The sequence below is a fragment of the Lottia gigantea genome, assembly GCF_000327385.1.
Source record: "Lottia gigantea unplaced genomic scaffold LOTGIsca_28, whole genome shotgun sequence".
Classification (NCBI taxonomy): Eukaryota; Metazoa; Mollusca; class Gastropoda; family Lottiidae; genus Lottia; species Lottia gigantea.
Window position 1 is genome coordinate 713,368 of NW_008708898.1, and position 24,943 is coordinate 738,310.

General features: G+C 31.1%; 2 protein-coding genes across 2 annotated transcripts; one reads left to right on the forward strand and one right to left on the reverse strand.

Moving 5' to 3' along the window:
- Positions 1–303: 303 nt before the first annotated feature.
- On the reverse strand, positions 304–7,240 carry LOTGIDRAFT_215456 (hypothetical protein). Its single transcript, XM_009056527.1, has 14 exons — positions 7,198–7,240; positions 6,681–6,825; positions 6,308–6,483; positions 5,702–5,866; positions 5,065–5,197; positions 4,635–4,759; positions 4,427–4,489; positions 3,982–4,121; positions 3,537–3,684; positions 2,905–3,016; positions 2,508–2,613; positions 2,014–2,148; positions 1,196–1,324; positions 304–797 (listed from the first exon to the last, which is right to left on the reverse strand). The coding sequence occupies exons 2-14, from the start codon at positions 6,811–6,813 to the stop codon at positions 638–640; spliced, it is 1,725 nt and encodes a 574-aa protein (XP_009054775.1). The 5' UTR covers positions 6,814–6,825; positions 7,198–7,240; the 3' UTR covers positions 304–637.
- A 415-nt stretch (positions 7,241–7,655) lies between these two features.
- LOTGIDRAFT_215457 (hypothetical protein) lies at positions 7,656–23,997 on the forward strand (the record flags this gene model as incomplete). The annotated part of the gene is made up of 34 exons (XM_009056528.1): positions 7,656–7,783; positions 8,308–8,534; positions 8,718–8,799; positions 9,111–9,211; positions 9,430–9,489; positions 9,807–10,060; positions 10,402–10,486; positions 10,691–10,835; positions 10,982–11,120; positions 11,455–11,546; positions 11,928–12,087; positions 12,277–12,307; positions 12,490–12,622; positions 13,083–13,186; positions 13,396–13,554; positions 13,912–13,992; positions 14,153–14,318; positions 14,824–14,930; positions 15,420–15,570; positions 16,481–16,641; positions 16,886–17,070; positions 17,316–17,385; positions 17,575–17,678; positions 17,879–18,065; positions 19,659–19,752; positions 19,942–20,018; positions 20,510–20,641; positions 20,752–20,977; positions 21,449–21,605; positions 21,829–21,907; positions 22,223–22,288; positions 22,915–23,047; positions 23,533–23,598; positions 23,849–23,997. The coding sequence occupies exons 2-34, from the start codon at positions 8,439–8,441 to the stop codon at positions 23,995–23,997; spliced, it is 4,032 nt and encodes a 1,343-aa protein (XP_009054776.1). The 5' UTR covers positions 7,656–7,783; positions 8,308–8,438.
- Between the last annotated feature and the right edge of the window lie 946 nt (positions 23,998–24,943).

Below are 24,943 nucleotides of genomic sequence, written 5' to 3' on the forward strand. Positions count from 1 at the left end.
TTTTCTCTAGTCGGTTTACACAATTTATAAAGCGATTTTACTAGAGAATCACGATGTGGATGTATGTATAATTGACGAATCATGGCTCAAACTTATACACTTACTTACACATCAAACTTTATAGAGCCTCAAATAAACAGTCCAGGATCTTGTTAAAATACTCAGGCAAACCAAGACTGAATAAAAAATTAATCAAATCTGTAGTTAATATGCCATATACAATTCATTTGATTAATATAGCTATAACAAATGCTGTGATTCACATAATGTAAGGTATACACACTAGATAAATAAAACATACAATGAAGAATAAGTATATATATTATTAAATCAATAACAGACGTAAAATATAAACAACATCACTCAATAATATATACTTCTTGAAAGGTACACCTTAATGCTTTAAAAACAATCCCTGGGTTTTTCAAAACTATCACAGAAAATAAGCAGTTTTAGGGCAGCCCCTACTTCAACAAGTATTATTTAATTATCACAGAAAATGCTTAAAAATTGAAAGATAACAATCAGGTAGGTACATGTTATTTAAATGAAGATAACAGCAGTTTATACTTTGAGGTCATGTGCACCAATCTTAAAATTGTCACCAATAGGAAAATCATATATATATTTTGTTGCTTTAACTAGGAAGAATAATTCTAATAGGATACATCTGATTTAACAAACTTTCTGAGGGGTAAGGATTAGCACAGACAATAAATAACTTAAAATTTTCCACAAAGAAATGTTTGGTGTGACTATATTCTTCTCCATCATCAGGTTTTACTAATGAAAGATATCTGAAAAATATAAAAAAAGAACGTTTATACATGCTACATTTGGTTGACTTAAATGTTTCCTTACTGAAGAGTACATTTACATCCATGGAAGGTTGCAAATTAGGGGTTTTTCTCTTTTTTTTTTATAAAATGAATGTTAATTATCAGGCTCTCCTTATCTAAAGACAAAGGGGAAATAACTCTTAGACAGTTAAAACCTAAATATTTTCAACACTACATGACAGATCTCAATTGCAGCTATCCTAATCACCACATCTTCATCTATAATACATATATGTCATGTAAGAATGTTAACAAAGGCCTTGAAACTGGCACTGGACGATTTGATATCATACTGGAAAGTGATACTGATGGCAAAATTTTAATATCAGATATGAGAACAGAAAACAAAAGCTTACTTTTCATCTTTTAAAAGGCTGGAGTCTAAAATAGAGTCCATTAACCCTTTGTGTACCTCGTCAAATCTATCTCTACATACTTCATACATATCAACTTGCATCATATCTATAACTAGTGGTTTACCATACCTTTAAATATACATGTACAACAAACTGTACTCACAGCAATACAACATGTGGTTGTAGAGTATAGCTTATATTATGATGTGAATACATATTTTACATCATGTTTCTTTAGTAATGATAGTATATTATCAATATAGATGTGGATAATATACTAACTGTTCCAAAGGTACAGGTGTTCCATATGGTTAATGAAGATTTATTTGCCAATTTCTTACAAACTGCGGATCATATGCACAAACTATAACATTTAGGTTCCTGTCTTAACATCCAGGGCTTATTTCATTACAAGATCAGGTTAGAAAATCTCAAGTTCATTACATAGCACCTGATGTTACTCTACTACTGAGTTTGTCAACTCTGCATCCATTTAATGTACTGAACTATTTAAGTACTGAAACTGGTGTCTCTAGCAAGTCAGGGTATGCTCACCTGATTGAACTCTGTGACTTGTCAACAGAACTAATATTGTTAAATTAGTATTCTCATCATTGTAAAAACCTGACTAATTCACTTTATCATACAATCAGTGGTGTAAATTAGTTGAAATTGTTGAAGAGGCAGTTATTCAGGTAATTCAATCTGACAGTCAACACCTGAATCACTATATTGAATCAACTAGTGAAACCAGCAAGCCCCATCAAGATTATGAAGAGAAAATTAGTGTAAATCAAACTAGGTTATAAAACACTAACCTGATAGCACCTAATAGTGCCAGTCTGATTCTGTTTGGTTCCATGTCTTGTTGTCTTAAAGCATTTATCACATTGGTATCTCTATACCTTAAAAAGGTGGAAGCCTGACCACTTGTATCAATTATCAATGGCCACCTAGAGAAATACAAAAAATAACACCATGGAGGATAAAAATTGTTATGTGATGCAAATAAAAAACACAATTTCATTTTGGCAACAGGTGTTCTTAAAAAGCAAAGTCAAATAAGAAAACTATCAACTTTTTTATAAATGGTTTGTATTATAAATTATGATTCATCATTGAATGATATACTTTCCTCAATGTTTGAAAAATACATTTTTATTGTGGCGACAGGTGTTCTTAAAGTAATCATGCTCTGTCTCAAAATCAAACTTGAAGACAGAGATTTATATGTTATTTTGGGTATTAATGGGAAAATTATTCACTGGTTTTTATATCATGAATTATGAATTAACTTTGAATGCTGACATACTTTCCTGAGTCTCTTATCTTATTGCCAACATCTCTTAATAATACTTCTTCTAATTCTCTTATAGCTACTTTAACTCCTGGTAAATTATCACTTACATCACTTTCATCTACAGAATAATGAGATAATTATATTGTAAAATATAATATATAAAAAAAAAAAAACACTTGACCATGACATCCCCACAAGGTCGTTAACCTTAAAGTGCATACTATCATATGATATCATATACACAGAATCTGTCATCTGACTGATGGGCCCTAAACATGTTATTAATGAACTCCATTGATAAATACAATTATCAAACATCAAATACTTAACATTACAAAACATTATGCACACTCAAAAACAAATGTTATCTACAGAAATCTTCAAAAAATAAAAATTCAGCAACAATTACCATCTCCAGCTTGTTTTTCTCTCAGTCTTAACCTGGCTTGAGCTAACTTATCTCTAGCTTTCTCTGTATGTATTTTAACAGTTTCTAACTCTAACTCTGCATCATGTATTGTCTGAAACCAAAGGCAATAAGTAAAATCAATTTATCTAAACACAGGCTGAAAATAGGTCAGTTGCCTGAAGATCGCATAGTGTGAAACTCTGAGTAACAATATGATTCAAGTTCTATCTTAATATTTCTCTATCGCTCTACAATTGATTGACTGAGTACTATTTATTGACAGTGAAAATATTTTATCAATGGACAAATAGCTCTGCTGGTATATGATGAGGCATAGCAAGGTATCAATGTAAAAAGTCTACATTTCTCAATGAATTTGTTCTATTCAAGTATCCAAAAATTTTAACCCAGTTGTGTTTGTTGGGAACAAACAAAGAATTTGTATGGATTTTCATACTTTAAACTAAGGTTTATCAATATGTCCACATTAGTCTTGTTGACATCATAACCAACTATAATTGTTGTTTTGTTAGTACAGTCTTATGAACCTTGATATAAAGAAGTGGTTATTGGCAGATTGACTGTTGTGAGAAATATGACATCCATAGCTGATGATAAAACCTAAAACTGACCTGAACTAATAATTCAGGTCTATCAAAACCAGCCAATACTGCTTTATCATGTTCTACTATTCTCTTATTTAATTCACAATGAGCTGTCTGTAATTGCTTCTGTTTATTCTGATAATCTTTTAAAGCTTCCTCTACAACACCCTCCAATCTATAATCAGAATTTCATAATTTAGGATAATGTTTAACTCTGGGGTAAGTTTTAAGTATTGAATGGCATTAATCAAAATTAAAAGAAATTGTCATGATTTCTTGTCCTCTGACATCAAATTTAGCTAATATAAAAATTATGCTGCATTCTTTGATCCCATTTGTCACAAGAACAAAAAATGCTAATCTTGATGAAGCATTGTTATGGATCTTCTATAAACATATGAACAAGTAGATGAAAGCAGAAAAAAAATGGAAATAGTTCAAATCATATTGAAATAGATTTATATGTTATTACTTGCTCTGTTCAGCTTCTCTTTGTTTTTTATGCTCTTCTAATCTCTTTTCTTTAGAAGACTCAATTCTTTTCAATAAAGATTCTGTTTTGGAAATATCCCAACTTTGTAACATTTCTTGAATGGCTGGTACTGAGGCTACCTTAGGAATAAAATTCAATTAGAAAAAATATGATGAAACAATATAGTCACTGGAAAGAGAAAGAAATTGAAAATGATAAATTGAGAAAACTATGAGTTCACAGCCATGTTGGATAATTCTGAGCCTTAAAGAATTGTAGAGTCAGGTACTTGTGTGAATTACTTACTTTAAGGTAAATAGTCCTATTCTGACAGAAGGTTTTTGGGTCTTTAAAAACTACCTCCAAAACATGTACAAGGATCTTTTCTGTTATAATTTGTCAAAAAATACATAAGCAACTTCTAATAAATACTAGAATAACAAACCTGTTCAGCTGTTTGTCCATCTGATGCATACATCCTAGGATCACCACCATTTTGAATTAAAACCTACAGGGTAATGGGAAAAAATCAAAATAAAAACTAATATGATATAATTTACATCATAGCTTGCCTTGGGGTACAAAATGAATATCACCAAAACAAATTGGATATTTGAATATTATTCTTTGGTGAGATTTATGAAACGACCTACCTGGCATGCTTCTAAATGACCAGCAAAGGCCGCTCTGTATAAAGGTGTTCTCTGGAACTGGCCCTTGGAATTTGGGTCTGCTTCATAATCTAATAATAACTGAATAGTAGGAACATGTCCACCACCTAGAAGTAAAATCAAATAAAACTTAAACCATGTTACATAATAAAAATAAACAGTTATCAAGTGAGCACAAAAAAACATCAAAAAGTTGGATAACAAAGACTCACATTAAGAGCTCCATGAAAAAAAGACAGGTTAGCATGAGCTGTGGCTTGTTTCCCAAGCCATGCTTTAATGGTAGCAGTAATAATATATTTTTAAACCAATAGAGCTATTTTGGTTCTGATGAAATAATATTAAGAGCTTCTTTCAACAGATCAATAACTGATTTCCATTTTGGATTAAGGTGAAAAGACCTCCAACTCACTGGCTGCTTCTGAAAGAGGAGTATTTTCATTTGCATCTTCACATTCTATCATAGCTAATATATGTTTATTTCTTACTGCTTTTCCAATAACATCATCTTTACTTATATTATTCTTATCATCTATTTCTCTTACCTGAGGGAAACAAATAAAACATCCAAATTTACAAAATGAACACAATCTGCTATGTGGACTCTGAAGGGGTTGCAAAGCTGATGATCAATGTCACAATTGTCTTAACATGTAATTATGTAATCTTTGCAATGTGGAAAACGGAGCTACAGCTAATGTGTGAACACCTACTATTTTGTGTTATGTTTCACAGGATGTCAACTATTGTACTATATAACTTTGCCATGTAAATCTTCTTAAAAGGGACTATGTAGACACTAGACAGAAGGTAATGGTGAAAATATTTGAAAATCAAGCTGTTAACAGCAAGGGTAGCTTTTAGAAAAATCTAAATGCTATTCCATGCTATGCCAAAATGACTAAATGAAACAGTGTCTAAATTATGTTAGATAGGCAACAGCTTTCTACCACAATTCTGATCTTAAGTATAAACAAAATAAAGTGAATACAGAATAATCGTGTCCAATGCCATAGAGACCAAATTAGAATTAGAAATAAGGGACTTACTTCTTGTAAAATATCTAAAATAGAGTCATTATCTCCATCATAGGCAGCTTCTAACATTCTTTTCTTTCTCTTAACTTCTTCTCTTTTTCTCTTTCTTTCTTCTTCATCTTTTTTCATCTGTCTTTCAACTTCTTCCTGTTGCATTTTAACCATATGAACAAACGCCTGAAACATACAGTACATGTCAATTTAATACACATTGTCAATTTATATAACCTCTTATCACATATCATAAACCCATATACCTATATATTAAATTTCAGATCATATTAACACTTCTCAGAATTAATATTTGGCATCTGGTAGTACAACAATTCAACTAATTACAAATAGTGGAATCTTACAATATAAAAAATTATGCTTAATCACTTTATGACCATTCTCTTAATATGACAAATGATATCATAATATCTGCATTTGAATATTTGTATATGAATAATTATGAATACAGATTGATTTCTCAATGCAAATATTTAAAGTCTAGCAAATTTCAGTCAGTTACAACTTGACAGGTAAAGATAAGAGAGAAAGAATATAAGGGAGAAAAGAATGGGGCCTCATATTTTCTCTCTGTATTAAAGGGAAATAAATCTTGTTAATTTATACCTCCTTCTCTAAGTTCTGCATTTTTTCTTCATATTTCTCTTTTTCTATTCTTTTTCTTTCTAATTTTTTTCTGGCCAGAAACACTCTGACGTGTTTTTGTATTTTACAAGAAGCTTCATCTTCCTTCGTCCAAACTTTTTCTTTAGGTTTACTATCTGCCGTTGATTTCTTTTTATCTTCAATGAAAAGGAATATTACTTTCCTGCTCCAAATTGGAATAAACACTATGCAGTGTACCGGTATAATGATGAAAATGAGAAAGAACAGCTGTATGAGTTTAGTATTCATCAACTGTAGAGGGATATCTAAAACACATTTTGATGAAAGTCTCTAACAAACAGGCTGAAATATTGTGATATTCTAAAAATATTACCTTGTGGATTTGTAGTTTTATTACCAGTAGTTTTACTAGTAGCAGCCTTTGAACCAGTTTTTCCAGCAGGGGGAGTTTTTCCTTTGGCAGGTACCTTTGCCCTTGAAGGAGTCACTGTTTTTTTTGGTGGCATCTTTAAGTTTGCCTGAATTGGAAGAACTTTCTACTTTTCTACACCTGATTGGGCTAATGATAATCATATACAAGTGAGTAGGCATCATTCTAACTGTCAAAGCCACAATACCATTGTCTTGAAAAGTGAGCAAGACTAAGCTACATGGTCAAGATTAAGTGAAACGTTAAGAAGATCTATATTCCACCAGCACCAATAACTAAACAAAGTTTCATATCCATAAAATTTATAGGTAAAACTAAAACCTGACATCTTCCGAATAGAATTAGACCAAAAACTGTCTGACAATATGACACCTCTCCTGAATCCACGAAAAAATAAGGTGCCTACCTAGTCTGGAGTCAGTGTGCATAAAGCATTAAAGGCATCTATGGCCTACAATACCTGAATTCTATTACTTTCTCTATTTTCCAAATCTTAAGGCCGCCATCTTCAAACAAACCAGGCCCGAGCTTAGAGATAGTCGATCAATTTGCAATTTCATTGGTTGAAAAATAAATGTACGATTTGACTTCACTAGACGTGAGAGGTGTGATTTGACGCTCCTTTGGACCGACTTGACTATTGTACGATTTGACAAGTCAAGTCACTTTACCACAGTCACAAGAGAATGTGTGAGTCAGGTTTTCAGAAAAATACTGAGTTTATAGTAAAAACATTTCGAAAAAAATATTCCTTTAAATCGTGGTTAATGTAAAGTCATGATGCACCTTTTGATATTATTTTTATTTGAAACGTTAACGGCGTTTACAACAAAAGAAATCTGAATATTTGTACGTTGTGTTGGGAACGAAGCTGAAGCCATTTTGTTGGATAACTTTAAGAACTTTGTGTATTTTCGGAAAACACCCAAATTAAAAAGTTATAGTTGAAATTCAGTCATAATTTCTACAGTTGAATAAACGAAGTAATTGCTATCCTTTGTCTGTTCTAAGTGTGAACTGTTCAGATGCCTGTTATTGCCTAAAAAGTCAGTATATTGCCACTGTTTTGATCTTGTTGACTTGTTCCAATTCCAAGTTGAGCTCTTCAGGCTTTTACTAAATCTCAAAACTGCTCCATTTGTCCATATCTTTAGGTCTATTGTTCAATTCCTTATTAGCAGTGCTTGCCATTTTCACTTTTCCATTTGTTATTTTTTATTGTCAAATACAAAGCACAGGATGTTGTCTGTCTCCTTCAAGACCGTAACAGGGTTCTTATGTCAAGTTCCGACAGATTTTGGCATTTTGCAAGCCTTTCTTTCATTTTCATGTCTTTGAATGAGTATGAGCCCTAAGCTGTTACAGTAATGAAGATGAGTAATCAAGGCAGAATGAACTTTCAATCTTGCCCAACTTATAAATGACAACCTTTGTAGAACTAGACCTACTCTGGTACTGTTTAGATTAAAAGCTTATTTTTACTACCTGTGGGCTGGAACCTTTTGTTACTTTTATGTATAGGCCTAACTAAAAAAAAAATCAGGACTTAAATTAATTTTCACAATTGTAGGTTTGGAAGTTAAGGTGACTTGACAACTGAATTATGGATTAAAGAGATGTTAGTCATCTCATAATAAACATTGATTGTCAGAGTAATATGGGAATTCTTCATGGTGTTTGACACCACATAAGAAAATTAAAATGGTTATGTCGGATTCAGATTTCCGACAAAGAATAGCCCAGTTAGAAGAAAAGCTGCAGGATCATAATTCAGAATTGAATTGTGATGGACTTTTGGTAAGTTTTATTAAGTAGTTATAATATTGATACAAATACATCAAGCAAGGCCAGAGATATTTTCTCATTTTCCTTGTAGAAATGCATTTCCACACAAAGGAGTGAAATTATACCTCTAGCTCCTGATCATTTATTTAAATCTGGAGTTTTAATTTAATATTTAAAATTTAATTTTTGTTTTAGGATGGTTTATACTGCATTGTAGCAGATTTAGATAATCCTACTATAAGAAGAAATAAGAATGTTGAGAATTTTCTCAATAAGTGTAAGTAAAGTTTAAATATAAGGTACAAGCATAGTAATTTGTTGAAATAAGTATATCTGATCTAGTTTAATTCTTGAAATTTATTATTAATACCTGTTAATAGTAGCCAAGGATATCCAGAAAGACAAAATTTAAACCTGCTGTTATACTGAACTGAAAATATGATAAAATAATTTTTAAGTAAAAACTAATGAGATGAATGTTGCAGAAAACTTTAACTTGTGGTTGTTGTTCTGTAAAGCTATGTCTATACATCCTACTCCTACACATCCATGTAACAACTTACTTTATTCAATTTATTTCATCATCAGATTCAAAGGCTGTGGAGTTTCTTAAAGAAAAGAGAGTTCGAGCTGAGGATTTTCAGAAAATTAAAGTAATAGGAAGGGGAGCATTTGGAGAAGTACAATTGGTAAGTTAGATTTCTGTATTACCTTGTAATTGATAGAAGTATAGGTTGTAAGGCACCAGAATTTCTAATTGGAGGGTGCAATCATGTGACTCATTGCACGATGAATACAGAACTTAATATTATAATTTTTAAACAATAAACTGCAAAACATTTCTGAAATTAGAAATAGCGTTGGTCATTATTGACGAGGATTAAACATTAAACTTATATCATTGTAGGTTCGGCATATCTCAACTCGGAAAGTTTATGCTATGAAGTTATTGAATAAGTATGAAATGGTAAGTATATACTGTTCTTTTTTGTGCTTTTGATTCTATTTCATGTTAGCTCATCAGCTATATGTTTGAAAGAAATTTTTCCCTGTGCCCTAATAACCAAATTATACCATCACAAAGACCTTAAATATCAATAGCAGTGTTTTGGGATAGAGACGCCATGTACAGTTAAGCTTATTTATGTTGTATAAAAAAACTATGAGCATTAGACAAAATATTGAAATGGTGCAAAAAGAAGCCATAAATGGCCCAAAAAGGCATAAATAGGTTCTATTTAAGGCTCAATCATAAATTTATTTCCTGTATCATATATTTTCCAGATTAAGAGATCTGATTCAGCTTTTTTCTGGGAAGAAAGAGAGATTATGTCTAATGCTAATAGTGAATGGATTGTGCAGTTACATTTTGCATTTCAAAATATGCGCCATCTTTATATGGTCATGGACTATATGCCTGGTGGTGATTTAGTCAATTTGATGAGTAACTATGATGTACCTGAAAAATGGGCTAAATTCTACTGTGCTGAAGTCGTCTTGGCATTAGATGCCATTCATACCATGGGATTTATACATAGGTTTGTATTCATGTTTAGTTATTTGGAAAGGATCAGTATTTACGAAAATAAGGATTTGCCTTGCTGAAAGAAAGATAGAAAACACATCTTGCTCCAACAAATAACCTAAATGGAACCCTTGAACTATGTCTAATACCGGAGCATTAATCACTTTTCTTGTTTGTCTGTGAGCTCTTGTGCCTCATCTTTGTTAGAGTTGGAATATATAGCGAATTAAATACCTGTATAGAAAACATAAGTAAAGAAATGACATTTATTTTGTCAAGTCTATGATGACAGATGAGAATGAATAGCTACAAATTACAATTTTCATTATTAATCATGTAAACTGTATTTTGTAGAGATGTCAAACCAGACAATATGTTACTAGATGCCAATGGTCATTTAAAGTTAGCTGATTTTGGTACCTGTATGAGAATGGATTCTGTATGTTATTGTCTTTTTTTTTTTTTAATTTTATATTTTTCACAAGACCTTATATCTCTTATCAAAAGTTTAGTTGAATTTGTATTGAAAGACCTCCATTGTAACTTCATAGGACATAATATATTATGTGGGTTAGCATGTAGTTGTAAACATAAAACCACAATGGTATCAATCGTTTAAAATGCTATGCATTGCTATTTGTAGGATGGTCTAGTACGCTCTGATACAGCTGTTGGTACACCAGATTATATTTCACCAGAAGTATTAAAATCACAGGGCGGTGAAGGTGTTTACGGCAGAGAATGTGATTGGTGGTCGGTTGGTGTGTTTTTATATGAAATGCTTGTGGGTAAGTATAGTTTGACAACAATGGCACTTTTTAGTAACCCACTATTATCAACATCATTATTCAAACATTTTTAATTTGCTGGAAACATGTTAAGAAACTTTGCTTGTTTGAGTAATAAAATTACAACTGTAGAATTCTAATTTTAGGTGACACGCCATTCTATGCTGATTCTCTGGTAGGAACGTATGGTAAAATTATGGATCATAAACATTCTCTACAATTTCCTACTGATATAGAAGTATCTGAAGAAGCTAAAAGTCTCATATGTGCCTTCCTTACTGAAAGGTAAGCCATAGAGAGGCTGTGAAATGTGATAGATATATGAAACAAAGATCTTCACCTTGGAATTTATGCTCATTTGTATCCGTATCATTTAGTAGACCATACTTTTAACTCTGACTTTTTACCATGTTAGTTCTTAAATAAGACGCTTTGTATGTTGAAGATCTCCATAGAGTTCAAATTGAAACAGTGGGGCTATCCACACTATATCACGTTGCCAGTCAGGTTCAGCAGAGTAGGACATGATACTCTGTGTCGTCTCATATTCTTAATCAGTGTTAATCTTTTTCATGCAATTTGAACCTGTATATGTAACTCTGAATTATTTATATTACAGAACAGAGAGATTGGGTAGAAATGGTGTTCATGAGATTAAAAGACATAATTTCTTTAATACAGATCAATGGACGTGGTCTGACATTAGAAAGAGTAAGTTAAGAATTCTGCTATATTACAGGTTTCTTAGTGAACTTATTTTAGATAATCCTGTAACTTGTTTTTTACCTGTCATTGACTAGAATTGGTTAGATATTTTACTCCATTTACTCCGATGAGCTGACATGTGTTGTGAAATGTGTAATAGACAGGGATGCTGATCTGTTTATATTTGCCAGCTTGGAAATAGTTTTTTGATAAAATGAACCTGTTTTATTACAATTGTTTTGTATATATTGTAGGTGTAACACCAGTCGTGCCTGGTTTAAGCTTGGAAGTGTCAATCTGTGATATTAGCCTTTCAGACATTAATTTTTTATTAAAATGTACCAGTTTTATTAGATTTTTGTTACTATAATTTTGTATATATTGTAGGTGTACCACCAGTCGTGCCTGAATTAAGTAGTGATATAGATACTAGTAATTTTGATGATATTGAAAAAGACGACAATGTTAATGAAACATTTCAACCTCCCAAAGCTTTTGCTGGAAATCATCTCCCTTTTGTTGGTTTTACTTATAACAAAGAGTATCAGTAAGTCATAATATAAAATTGATAGCTTTAATATACAGGATTATAATGACAATATAATTTTGACATGAAAAATAATCTTGTCTGTATACCAAATCAAAAATAAATCAAACTTACTTCTTGCTCTTTATAGAATAGAGTTTTGAAAATGTTGAGAGATAATGTATCTTTATGAATTCAATTTATTTTCAGATTATTATCTGGTCCCAGAAATAATTCAAAGGTAAAGAATATATAATTATATCTTCTGGTATCTATTTTTCTGTGGATGGTTTCTGTGGAAGATTCCTTAAGATTTCAACAATAAAGTTCATACATTATTTATTAATATGATTCCTCTATCAAGGCTCCTCTTACTTCCTGTCCCTCAAGCACAAGGGCAAGCAACTATCTCTGATTAGATAGGAAGAAACTCTTGTTAAGAAGGCATTAAATCATAGAATACTACGATATGACTACAAACAGTATACATGTCTGAATCATGCAGAGTCAAATGTCCTACTTTTTAAAACAAAAATGACTCATATTTTTTACATTTGTGTAATATGTAACTAAAATAAATCTGCCCAAAAATATTTAATGAAAAATCTTATTTTTAGGCTGATGTTGGTAGTAAAAACTCCAGGGATGATTTTGAAGGAAAATATTTGTAAGTAAAATCAGAAATATTTTTATAAATGTAAAGTGAAGGCATCGAATTGCTATTCTCGTTAAATTTTATGTGTTATTCAAGGTATAATTATTAGTTCTGATTTTCAGTGTTATATGATGTTACAATACATGCCTTCTCTGCTTCTTTTTGTTGAAAATTTATGTAGATTGAAAATTAGAGAAGCCTTATTGTCCTTCCAAGGCATGAAAACAGGAGCAAGCTACTCAAACTAATCTAAAGGGAGGTAACTTTTGTTGAACTTTTTAGACCACAACATAACATTTACTGTTAATTTACATGTCAAATAATCTGATATCCATTATTTTCTTTTATGTTTGTAGGAAAGCCAAACAAGATTTAGATCTATTAACCAAACAAGAAGTAGAATTAAAACAAATGTGTACTCAATTAGAAAAGAATGTAGCTATGATTAAACATAATCTAAAAGAGGTATGGATACTAATAGCTCCTATTACTGTTATTTGAAAGCTGTCTCTTGAACCCCTGGCACCTATTTGCCATGCAGACATTTATCAAACTTGCTACTGATTGAGCTCTTCCACTGTCTATACCTGTATGATAAATATATTGAGGAAAAATGACTTGAGTTTTATTTGCTCATATCTATATATGTTGACATTTTTTAAAAATTATTTTAGGCTCAAAGAAAATTAGATGCTGAAGTGACTAGTAAGAAGAAATTAGAGCAGTCATTAAAAGAAACAGAGAGATTATTAGAAAGTGAAAAAAATGTTCGATTACAAATCTCTTCCAACAATCAACATAATGATATGAAAGCTTCAAATCTAGAGAAAACAGTGAGTGTTATGTTCAGTGTCTTGGCTTTGACTTTTCTTCTGCATTCAATGTACAAATATTGCAAATTTATACATCCCTATTTCCATATGTAATTCTATCTCTGAAACATGTTGAGCTGCATCTTCAGCTCATTTTTTTCTAAAACTTTTTCTATTAAGACTTCAACAATACCAGTAGATCTGTATTGGTATCAACATAGATGTCTGAATGTGGCATTTACACACAAAAAATGTGCATGCATTCGTGATTGTGACATAACTTTAAGTGTAATCAATGCAACACCTGATTAAGATCATACGCTACGGGTGAATTTCCATAACTATTTAGCATTCATATATTAAATTTTTTTTTTTTAGGTTAATGATATTAATCAGAAGTTAGCAGTAGAAACTGAAAATGCTAATAGATATAAAAAATCTTGTACAGATCTTCAACAGGTATGAATTTTCAGGGATATTCTGAAAACATGATATGAGTATCATTGTAAAAAAAAAAAAAAAAATTAGAAGGGAAAAGTAATAAACATTTTGTATGACATTGCTCAACTAAGTTTGAGACTGTATCAAACTCTATATCGGAATGGCTTTTTATTTTCAGAGATTAGCTATAGCCGATAATCACATAGCAGAATTAAACGCTAAATATAGTGATATGTTATCAACTAAACAGAATTTAGATATAGATATAGTACATTTACAAAATACACTAGAAATAGAACGTAATAATCTGAATGAAGAACATCGTGTTTCCACAGAATTACAAGGTTAGTAGAAGTATATAACTTTATTTAGTTTTGACTATTTTACTGTCTGATGTTTAGTCCTCCCATTGCTTGTTATTCATCTTTCCAGCTGACTAATTGATCATAAGTGTTATCCAGTAAAACAAAATTCTTTTCAGCTGACTAGTAAAACACAAGTTTTTTCAACTGACTAGTAAAACACAAGTCCTTTTAGTTTACTAGTAAAACACAAGTCTTTTCAACTGATTAATAAAACACAAGTATTTTCAACTGACTAGTAAAACACAAGTCTTTTCAACTGACTAGTAAAACACAAGTTTTTTCAACTGATTAGTTAAACACAAGTCTTTTCTTCTGGCTAAATGAACAAATGCATATGTATTCAATCTTCATCTGAACATAGGTCCCCCCTGTTGAACTTGATTGATATTTTGTAGCCTATTATTAAGTGTGCTGGGTCAGATGCCCATTGTACTTCAGTAATGTAAATGTAAACCTATTATAACCTAATCAATATATATTATAGAGAAAATACGACAATTACAAGATGAAAAACAACAGTTATTAGAGAAAGAGAAGAAATATTTAAATGATATTCAAACATTTCAACAAAATATAATAAAGTTAGAAAAGGTTTGTATAAAGTATTCTTACTTCAGTGTCATGTTAGATCTTAGTATTTGTTAGAAATATAGAAACTTTCATTTTGCCGTTTAAATTTTCTGGAAGTCTATTTTCTAGAATAGCGTTTGAGAAATAAAATAAATTTCCAATTTCCAATTAAGCTTTGTGAACTCTCAGAAAGAGATGTCAAATTGACAAATCAAAGCGTGTTTATGAAGTCATTAGCAACACCCACCAGTGCTTATTATGGTAATTCAATTCAAAGTCTTTAATATAAGAATTTGTCTTGGGTGTAGAATTTTACACTGATAAATACCTTACTTGTGACAAAATTGATCATAGATTTTTTGTGGAATGGGCAAAGATCTTTCTCTAAATTATTTTGAACAATTTAGTGTGTAATAACTATACCAAATATACATTTTAAGCTATGTGGATTTTAGATAAAATAACCAATTGTAATATATAATTTAATTGTTGATAACTAATATTTTGTAGAGTCGTGTGAGTACAGAGTTAGAAAGAGATAATTATAAGAAAAGATTAGAAAGTGAAATACAGGTACATACTGATATAAAAGAACGTTACCAAGCTGATCAGAGAAGAATGGTAACATCAAACGAAACTGCTAATGTAGAATCTATCAAAGGTAAACTAACAATATATTATTAGCATGAAGAATTTTTGTGGAAACAAGATTATGATAAAGTGACTAGCTCCTTGGTTCTACAGTCTTTTCATGTAAAAGATCTTTTGGACAAGTGGAAGTTTAAAAAAAAAGCAAGACTAGTGCTGCTGTGTTTGTAAAATTGCCAAAAATGCATATTGTGGGCTAGTCGTTATTGGAGTAGCATTTTTATACGCCCACATGAAATGGGGGGGTGTATATTGCCATCACCTCATTCCGTCCGTCTGTCCACAATTGCTCGTAAACACTCTACAAGGCACAATTCTTGACTGATTTCGATGAAACTTGGTATGGTTGTTTGTTATCACCCAAGGATGAACCCTATTGAAAATCAGAAGAATCTAAAAATATTGAGTATGAGTTATTGCCCTTATTCTTGAAAACGCGTTCAAGTTTTAGCTTGTAAACTTTCTAGAATGTACAATTCTTGACGGATTTAAGGAAATTTGGCTTGAGTGTTTGTTAACACCCAAGGATAAAGCCTAAAATCAGAAAAATCGAAAAAATATTTAGTATGAGTTATTGCCCTTGATCTTGAAAACTCGTTCAATTTGTAGCTCAAAAAAACTTGGTTTTATTATTCATTACCGCGCTGAAGATTGAATATTTGTCTTCTAGAGTTTTCACGAGCTAAAGATTGAACACATTTTCAAGATCTAGGGCAATAACTCATACTCAATATTATTCAATATCGCCCTAAAGAGTTCAAAAGAATTGTATGGTGAATATTTCAAACTGGTGATTGTTACCGTACTGCTAAATATTTATGTTCAAAATCAAAGCTGCCAGTGGGCGTATATTACCTTGCCTGGCAAGCTATCATAAATTAATGTTCATGTAATTGGTATTGTGGTTTTTTTTTTCATTTTAGAAATCTCAACTAAATTAGAAAAAGAGAAGACATCTAGATTAAAAGTGGAAAGTAAATTATTAGAAACAGAAAAACAAATGAGTGCAATAAAATTAGATCTAGGTCAATCTCAGTCTCAATTACAAAGTGTTCAGTCACAATTACATTCAGAAACAGAGAAGGTAAGTTATCTTGTTGTTCTACAGAATATGATGTATTTATTTTATTAGTCATGTTACTTGAATAAAGAATTCAATATATTTCTGGGCTCATTTCATACCTACCCCAACAACTTTGGGTATTTTTTAGACTTAAGATTTGCTAATTTAAATCATCACCAAGATTTTTTGAAACTGATATAGTTTTGCTTTTATAATACTGTTATCTTTGAAATAAGGTTGAAATTAGTAAATTATTATTTTTCAGTGTAAAAATCTAGCTTTACAAGTAGAACAGGAAGTACAAAGACGTAATTTAATGCAAGGTGATTTAAAGAATCAGTATGTGGATATCAATAAAGCTAAGGCCAAAGAGAAATCACTAGATAAAGAACTACATGATTTAAAACATGAAAAGAAGTTATTAGAAGAGGAATTAAAGAAAGTGAAAGAGTAAGTCTTATTCTATTCTACTGAAAAGTTAAGTTGTATTCATGTTTTAAGTTCATTAATATCCTTCCTTAATGTTTAATTAAAAGATAATTTATGTTGTACAATATCAACAAAATATAGGTTTGATATGTAGTTTTTATTGACAAATGTCTAAGATATATAAGAAGTCGACATCCTATCTGAAATTATAATATACTTCTTGAAAAAAACATTATTTATTGACATACATATTTATTATTTTATAGGGAATATTCATCAGTTGATTTTCAATTACGAGATGCTCAAGAACAGTTGGAAGCTGAATCATACTTTTCTGTAAGTAAAACTATTATTTGATTTCATCCAGAATCCACAAATTTATATCCCCACAACATGCTTTCTGTAGACAAATTCAGTAAATTTGGCCTGCTGAAGTGAGAATGAGATGAAAATAGCTACAATGAGAGCACAAACTGTAGTTTCGATGAGGCCTATTTGATTAATGTTTGTTTTGTTATATTTCAGTCTTTATACAAGACTCAAGTTAAAGAATTGAAAGATGAAGTAGAGCTCAGTGATAAAAAGATTACAGATCTGACCTCAGATAAAACTCATATTACTGAGGAGAAGTAAGATAATCATATGCTTTGACAGAATCAGATCTTTTCTTACCTTAAGGAGAATTCTAAAACATGGCACTTATTTTTGCAGCAGACAACAATCCAGCTTATTATTTGAGGCGAATTCAAACCTATTGCCCTTGATTGCCTAGCAGCCGTTGATCCACCTAAACTTTTCTTGCAATTGATGTATATGTTTTTTTCCACAGAGAATCATTATGTGCTCAGTTACAACTAGCATTAGCTAAAGCTGATTCTGAACAACTAGCTAGACAGATAGCTGAAGATCAGTTATTAGATGTAGAAAAAGAAAAAACTATCTTAGAACTAGAAGTTAAAGACCTGATGAATCAGCATAGAAGTGACATGAATAAAACAGAAAATCTCAAATCATCAGTAAGTTTTACCTTTCCTTCATCTAGAATATAGAGTGAAAACAGGCCTACTGCAATTTATGTTAATACAATAAGCCCTTCATTGATCAGTGATCAGTGAAATGGGGGGCGTATATTGCCGTCACTTCTTTCCGTCGGTCGGTCCGTCCGTCCACAATTGCTCGTAAACACTCTACAAGGCACCATTCTTGACTGATTTCGACGAAACTTGGTATGGTTGTTTGTAATCACCCAAGGATGAACCCTATTGAAAATCAGACGAATCAAAAAATATTTACTATGAGTTATTGCCCTTGTTCTTGAAACGCTCGTAAACACTTTAGAAGATGCAATTCATGACAGATTTTGATGGTATGAGTGTTCGTTATCGCCCAAGGATAAACCCCATCGAAAATCAGAAAAATTGAAAAATATTTGGTATTAGTTATTGCCCTTGTTCTTGAAAACGCGTTCAATTTTTAGCTCGTAAACACTCTAGAAGGGACATTTCTTGATGGATTTTAAGGAAACTTGGCATGAGTGTTTGTTTATCACCAAAGGATGAACCCTATTGAAAATCAGAAGAATCAAAAAATATTTAGTATGTGTTATTGCCCTTGTTCTTGAAAACACGTTCAATTTTTAGCTCGTAAATACTCTAGAAGGGACAATTCTTGATGGATTTTAACGAAACTTTCCATGAGTGTCTGTAATCACCCAAGGATGAACTCTCTTGAAAATCAGAAGAATCAAAAAATATTTAGTATGTGTTATTGACCTTGTTCTTGAAAACGCGTTCGATTTTTAGCTCGTAAACACTCTAGAAGGCACAATTCTTGACAGATTTTGACAAAACTTGGCATGAGTGTTTGTTATCACCCAAGGATGAACCCTATTGAAAATCAGAAAAATCCAAAAATATTTAGTATGAATTATTGCCCTTGCTCTGGAAAACAAGTTCAATTTTTAGCTTGTAATCACTCTAGAAGGCACAATTCTTGACTAATTTTGATGAAACTTGGTGTGAATGTTTGTAATCACCCAAGGATGAACCCTATTGAAAATCAGAAGAATTGAAAAATATTTAGTATGAGTTACTGCCCTTGTTCTTGAAAGCGCTTTCAAATTTAGCTCTTTAACACTAAAAGGCATGATTGTTGCTGGAATTTGACAAAACTTGCTTTTATTATTCAGTCCCGCGCTGAAGATTGAATATTTGCCTTCTAAAGTTTTCATGAGCTAAAAATTGAACACGTTTTCAAGAACAAGGGCAATAACTCATACTCAATATTATTCATTATCGCCCTAAAGAGTTCAAAAGAAGTGTATGACTGAAGGTTGAATATTTCATACTGGTGATTGTTACTGTACTGCTAAATATTTATGTTCAAAATCAAAGCTGCCAGTGGGCGTATATTACCTTACCTGGCAAGCTATCTTTACTTATAGCTGAGGAATTTGATACGCAAATGAAGCAGATCAGAATTGTTGGGAATTGTTGACCTGATTTATTGTGGACATTAGTGTGGCATTAGTTGACATTGATCATGGACTGTTCAGGAATAGAAAACAGAAATTTGTTTATCTGAATTTAACCATACGTGTTTCTTTCTAGTTGGATGATTCTAAGAGAAATATGAATGATACCATAGATCATCTAACAACAGTTAATGAAGATTTAAGTGATAGAATTAAAGAATTATCAGAGGGTAATATTAAAATAACTTTTGATTTCATAATCCCCTTTTATTAACTTAATTTGCTATAGGGTGTATTTTCTCCTTAAAATGTGTTTTTATAGTTTATTCTATTAGTCTGTACTAGACAATAACAGGGCTAACAGCATACTGCTAACTGTTTGAGGGTTGACTATAATATGTTTTGAAATTATTTTTTAGCCCAGAATAGCTCTCTAGCTGGGGAGGTAGACAAATTAAAGAAAGATTTAGAAACAGAGAGAATTAAGAAAACACAGGTACTGTCAATTTATATTGTTTTATATATTCTTTTTATGTTAGTAGTGATTATACAAGGCATCTTTTGTGGAAATAAAGATTTTTGTCATCTAGAGTGTTAACCTCTGTTATTCCTTTACTTACTTGATTTATACAAACCTTAATTACATCTTACATTATCTCATATCTTTCATTATTACTTACTGTTACTTTAACATTTTTTAAATTCCTGTAATCTGATCATGTGTCTGCCAGTTTTGTTTGGACGCCATTGAAGTGTAATAAATGAATAGATGAGACATTAGAGTAAATATATTTATTGAGTTAAACATAGAGTATCCAAGTCTATGATAGAGGCAAAACCCAGAACAAAATTGAGAAGGAAGGAATGACTTTATTGTCTTCAAATTTTGTGCTGTGATATCACTGCCTTCAGGGGATCTATCTTGCCAATGTGCAATAGGTTCAAATATCCCCTCAGACTAGGTAATTTCTAAATCTATGATTGCAGGCTGTAAATAAACTAGCAGAAATTATGAATAAAAAAGAATTTCGTAGTAGTGGTAAAAAGAAAGGGGGTAATGATGCTGATTTAAAGAAAAAAGAAAAAGAAAATAGAAGATTACAGCAAGAATTAACAATGGTAAGAATTTTGATATGATATAGAGTCTACAGTAAAAATGGACAAACTTTCAACAATGGGCAAGGGTTATTTTCTATCTGTTTTAAACTCCATACATGATCTGTTTTCAGGAAAAAGAAAAATACAAGAAAATGAGTGAAAAATTACAAAGAGAAATATTGGAAGGTCAACAGACAGTATATGAAGAAACTCTAAGTCGTCAGAAATTACAGATGGAGATTGATGCTAAAGATGCTGAATTAGAACAACTTCGTCAAAAATTAGCTTTTAATAATTCTGATACAGCTTCTGTTAATAGTGGTAGTAATCTAGATGAAACAATTGTGGAAAATACAGGTAATTGTTGAACATTTCCTTAATTGAAACAGAATAATCTAAATATAGGGCTAATTCCCCTATACTTAGATTATGATTGTAAACTTACTAATTTTCATATAATTTGTATAGTATAGGGAGTTGGAAGTTCATATAAGATTGGTGTTATTTTTTGCAAGCTCTCAACTCTCTCACCTCTATCAAAATGTAGGGAGCCAGGGGGGCTCATGGAGCTCACTAACCAAGAGACGTTTTTGTCCTGATATAGGCATATTTTCCAACAATGTGTCCTTCTGTCAGTGATGCTAATCGGAGAGGCTGACTTGGACGAACACATACTTGAGACTGTAAGGTCCAGTTTGCTACTGACTGTTTGACAGCTGTCCTGATAATTAAGGATATAAAATTTCATTAAAAAATGAAAGACATGACTTATTAGTTCATCCATTAGAAATTCCATAGTACCTGCTATATGTTATTATACTATTATAGATCATATGGAAGGATGGTTAGGTGTACCTACTCGACATGTTAAACAGAAATATGGATGGCAGAAACAATATGTTGTTGTTAGTAGTCGTAAAGTATTATTTTATAATAATGAAACAGATAAAGTACAATCCAGTCCAGTTTTAGTATTAGACATTGAGTAAGTATCAATACATGTAGTTTTTTTCTAATGAGTGAAAAGATTTGCTGGTTAACCTAGGTATAGGTTTCAATCATGCACACAAAACTTATATTTAAATCGTAACTTGTAATATGTAAGAACTTCAAGTAATAATTGAAAAACATTTAAAAAAATATTACAATATTTACATAGTTTAATGGATTTGTCTGACTTTTAAGAACCTGTGTATTTGTATTTGTAGTAAACTATTTCATGTGAGATCAGTTACACAAGGAGATGTTTATAGAGCTGAAGCCAAAGATATTCCACGTATATTCCAGGTATATTATATATTCATATCTCTACAGATCAATATTAACTATATTCCCTTTCTCAATAACATAAGGGGCTTTGATGGTTCACCATAATTTTACTCTTGCTGGCTAGATTAGTTGCAATTAAAAATCTATAGAGAGAGCTATTGATGCTGTCTAAAAAAAAATTGACTGAACTAGTCATTCCTGAATAAGAAACAACAGAAAGTTCCATTTTTTTTATTTATGAATTACAATTAAGATAAAGATGAAAGAATAAGGAGGTCAACTAAAGATAAAGATTTTTACATATACCTCTATTTGTGTAAATTTGTGTTATAGATTCTATACGCAACAGAAGGTGAAAATAGAAAAAGAGATGATAGTATGATGGAACAAACTACTCCTGTAAGCTAAATTTTTAATTTTACTATTTCTACTAATTATATATACAGTATGTGGCTTCTCACTACAATAACCCTATGATAATTGAAGCATTAACCATTTAAACTTCCTTTAAAATAATCTGTTTTTATCATCAGAATGTTGGAAAAAATCAAAATATCAAACAAATTTTTAGTTGCTTTCCTCATGTATCCAAAAAACATACAGAAATATAATTAGCCTTTGTTTATGACTTTTATGCTTTCGGTAACATTGTTATAGGAGGATTTGAGCCGATGTCACATCCGGAAGTCTCTAAAAATAGTCTGGTCATCAAGTGTCAATGAACAGCCATTGTTGACTAGTGTATGTTATTGTAACCGAAAAACAAATCTGTAGTAACATCGTATTCAAGTATCATATGATATATTATGAATTTAATACTAAATCTTATGAGATCAAAAAATTCGGCCAAATTTTGTAAATCGTTTTACCGATAGAAAAATATCGCATGCGCGAAAAAGGGAATTCCCATATCCTCCTATAAGTGTTAAGTCTATCTCTATATTCTGTGTTGAAACAAGCTGTCCTTAAGACATTTCATAAACATGTTTTGACCAAAAAAGGTAATGTTTTGCATTATTTTCCAGGATAAATCTGGAACTGTGATGTTTAAAGGACATGAATTTGTTTTATTACACTTTCGTACACCAACTAATTGTGATTCTTGTCAGAGAGCTTTATGGCATGTTATACATCCACCACCAGCACTGGAATGTAAACGTAAGTTACTTCTATTTATATAATCATTCATTGTCATATTAGAGGCACAAGTTATAGATCAATAAGACTAATTCCTTATATTCCTGTAATAGAAAGTAATAGATGTTATTCAAGAAGTATCTTTGCATAAAATTGTTATAAATATATTTTATGTTAATTTAGTATACACTGTCAACATGTTAAATAGATGGTTAAATGAAAGTTATCCTAAGTTATGATGGAAATGATTAATTTAGCAATGGTAACACTTAAAAACAAAAATAAGAAAAAAATTTGATATGAATTGAAAGGGTCATAAAGTTCTTTTTTGTCCATTTATTACTATAGGGATATTTTATTTTAAAAAGATACTAGAAAGTAATACTGTTTTGTTACTGGTATTGATAAGCTTACAGCTGATGTCAAGACTTATGTTTTATTGTCTTAAAGACTGAGGACTGTTGATGCCTGGAGATTAATCTCTATGATAATGTTCATGATTTCAGGATGTCATATAAAGGTACATCAAGACCATTATGATAAGAAAGAAGATTTTATAGCTTACTGTAAAGGTAAATAGATTTTAGAAGTACTTTCACTCCCCAATTTTGGTGCTAAGACTCATATTCTCAGATTTTTCCATCTTGTTGAAAATGCAGGTCAAAGAGACTGATTTGGAAGAATGGTGGTGAGATAAATTATATTCTAATAAAAAAAAATTTTTTTTAAATTTTTAAAGTAATTAATTGTCTTGTCTTACAAAGAAAGATGAAGTTAGGGGATGAAGACAATAATGAATTTAATTTTCTGTATATTTTCTAGTGAACTATGATTCAAGTATACAAGCTAAAGAAATGTTATTATTAGCTGAGTCGTCTGCTATACAGAAAAACTGGGTATCACATCTTAGTAAGAAAGTTCGACAACAGGGTATAGTCAGCTCTGGAAACCTTGGGTACGTATTTGTTTAATACATTCTTCCTAAATTTGATGAAAGTCAAGTAGGGAATACTATTAGATTAGCTGAGTAAAATATTAATAAAGTTTTAGTCATCCTTATTTTTCCAGAGTACATGAGTTTATTTAGATAGTCTATATTTCTCTCTGTTGCTGGATCGATGGAACTGACATGAAAAAGCGCTCAGATTTCATATGGAATGTAAAACTTGGACCTGGTGTACTTCAGCCGTTATTTACTCTTTAATTTGAAATTCAACAATCAGACTATCGAATTATTGTTACATGATGTTCAACAAACAAGGATTGATCTTATTTTCTTTTCTAGAACTTTAAGAGGTACGAAACAGTACTCATCTTATGGTCCACAACAGAGAAGCCAAATGTCAAATAAAAGTGCAACCCTGCCTCCTAATTCCAGGCCATGAAATACAGTTGTGGAATAGTATAATGGTGTAGGAACTGTTGATTAATTAACTTAGGGTATTGACTATCCTTAATATAAAGGGTACCCTTCTACCCAAAAGGGTCTACCCAAAAAACTACTAACATTCTTAAGCTTCTTTAAGTTGTTTTTATTATTAATATTGGTGCTTTGATTCATAATAGTGCTATTTATAGAATAGTGGAGATCTGGACCACATCTCAGGTTTTTTGTCTGTAGAAATTGAAGAACCTATCTACTATTCTTTGCCTTAATTTTATTAAGTTTGTTTGTTGATAGATTGTCAAGCCAACCACAATTTAGTGTTTAAGACAACCGTTTCACTTTTTTGTCATATTTTTATCAAGATTCACAGGGTAGGTAAAAGAGATAAGATGTTGAACGACATATAGAAGCGAGGAGCACATATAACAAAACACAAGACAATATTATGGAATATAACACACTTCTTTAATAAGGTAGGGCACATAAAGAGAGAATAAAATTAGGTTAGAGATAACCCTTGACACATAAAT

Coding starts and splice junctions, on each gene's coding strand:
- LOTGIDRAFT_215456 (XM_009056527.1), bottom strand. CDS start 6,813: ATGCCACCAAAAAAAACAGTGACTCCTTCAAGGGCAAAGGTACCTGCC. Junction 6,484..6,680: donor TAAAACTACAAATCCACAAG/GTAATATTTTTA, acceptor TTTTCATTGAAG/ATAAAAAGAAATCAACGGCA. Junction 4,490..4,634: donor GTCATTTAGAAGCATGCCAG/GTAGGTCGTTTC, acceptor ATTACCCTGTAG/GTTTTAATTCAAAATGGTGG.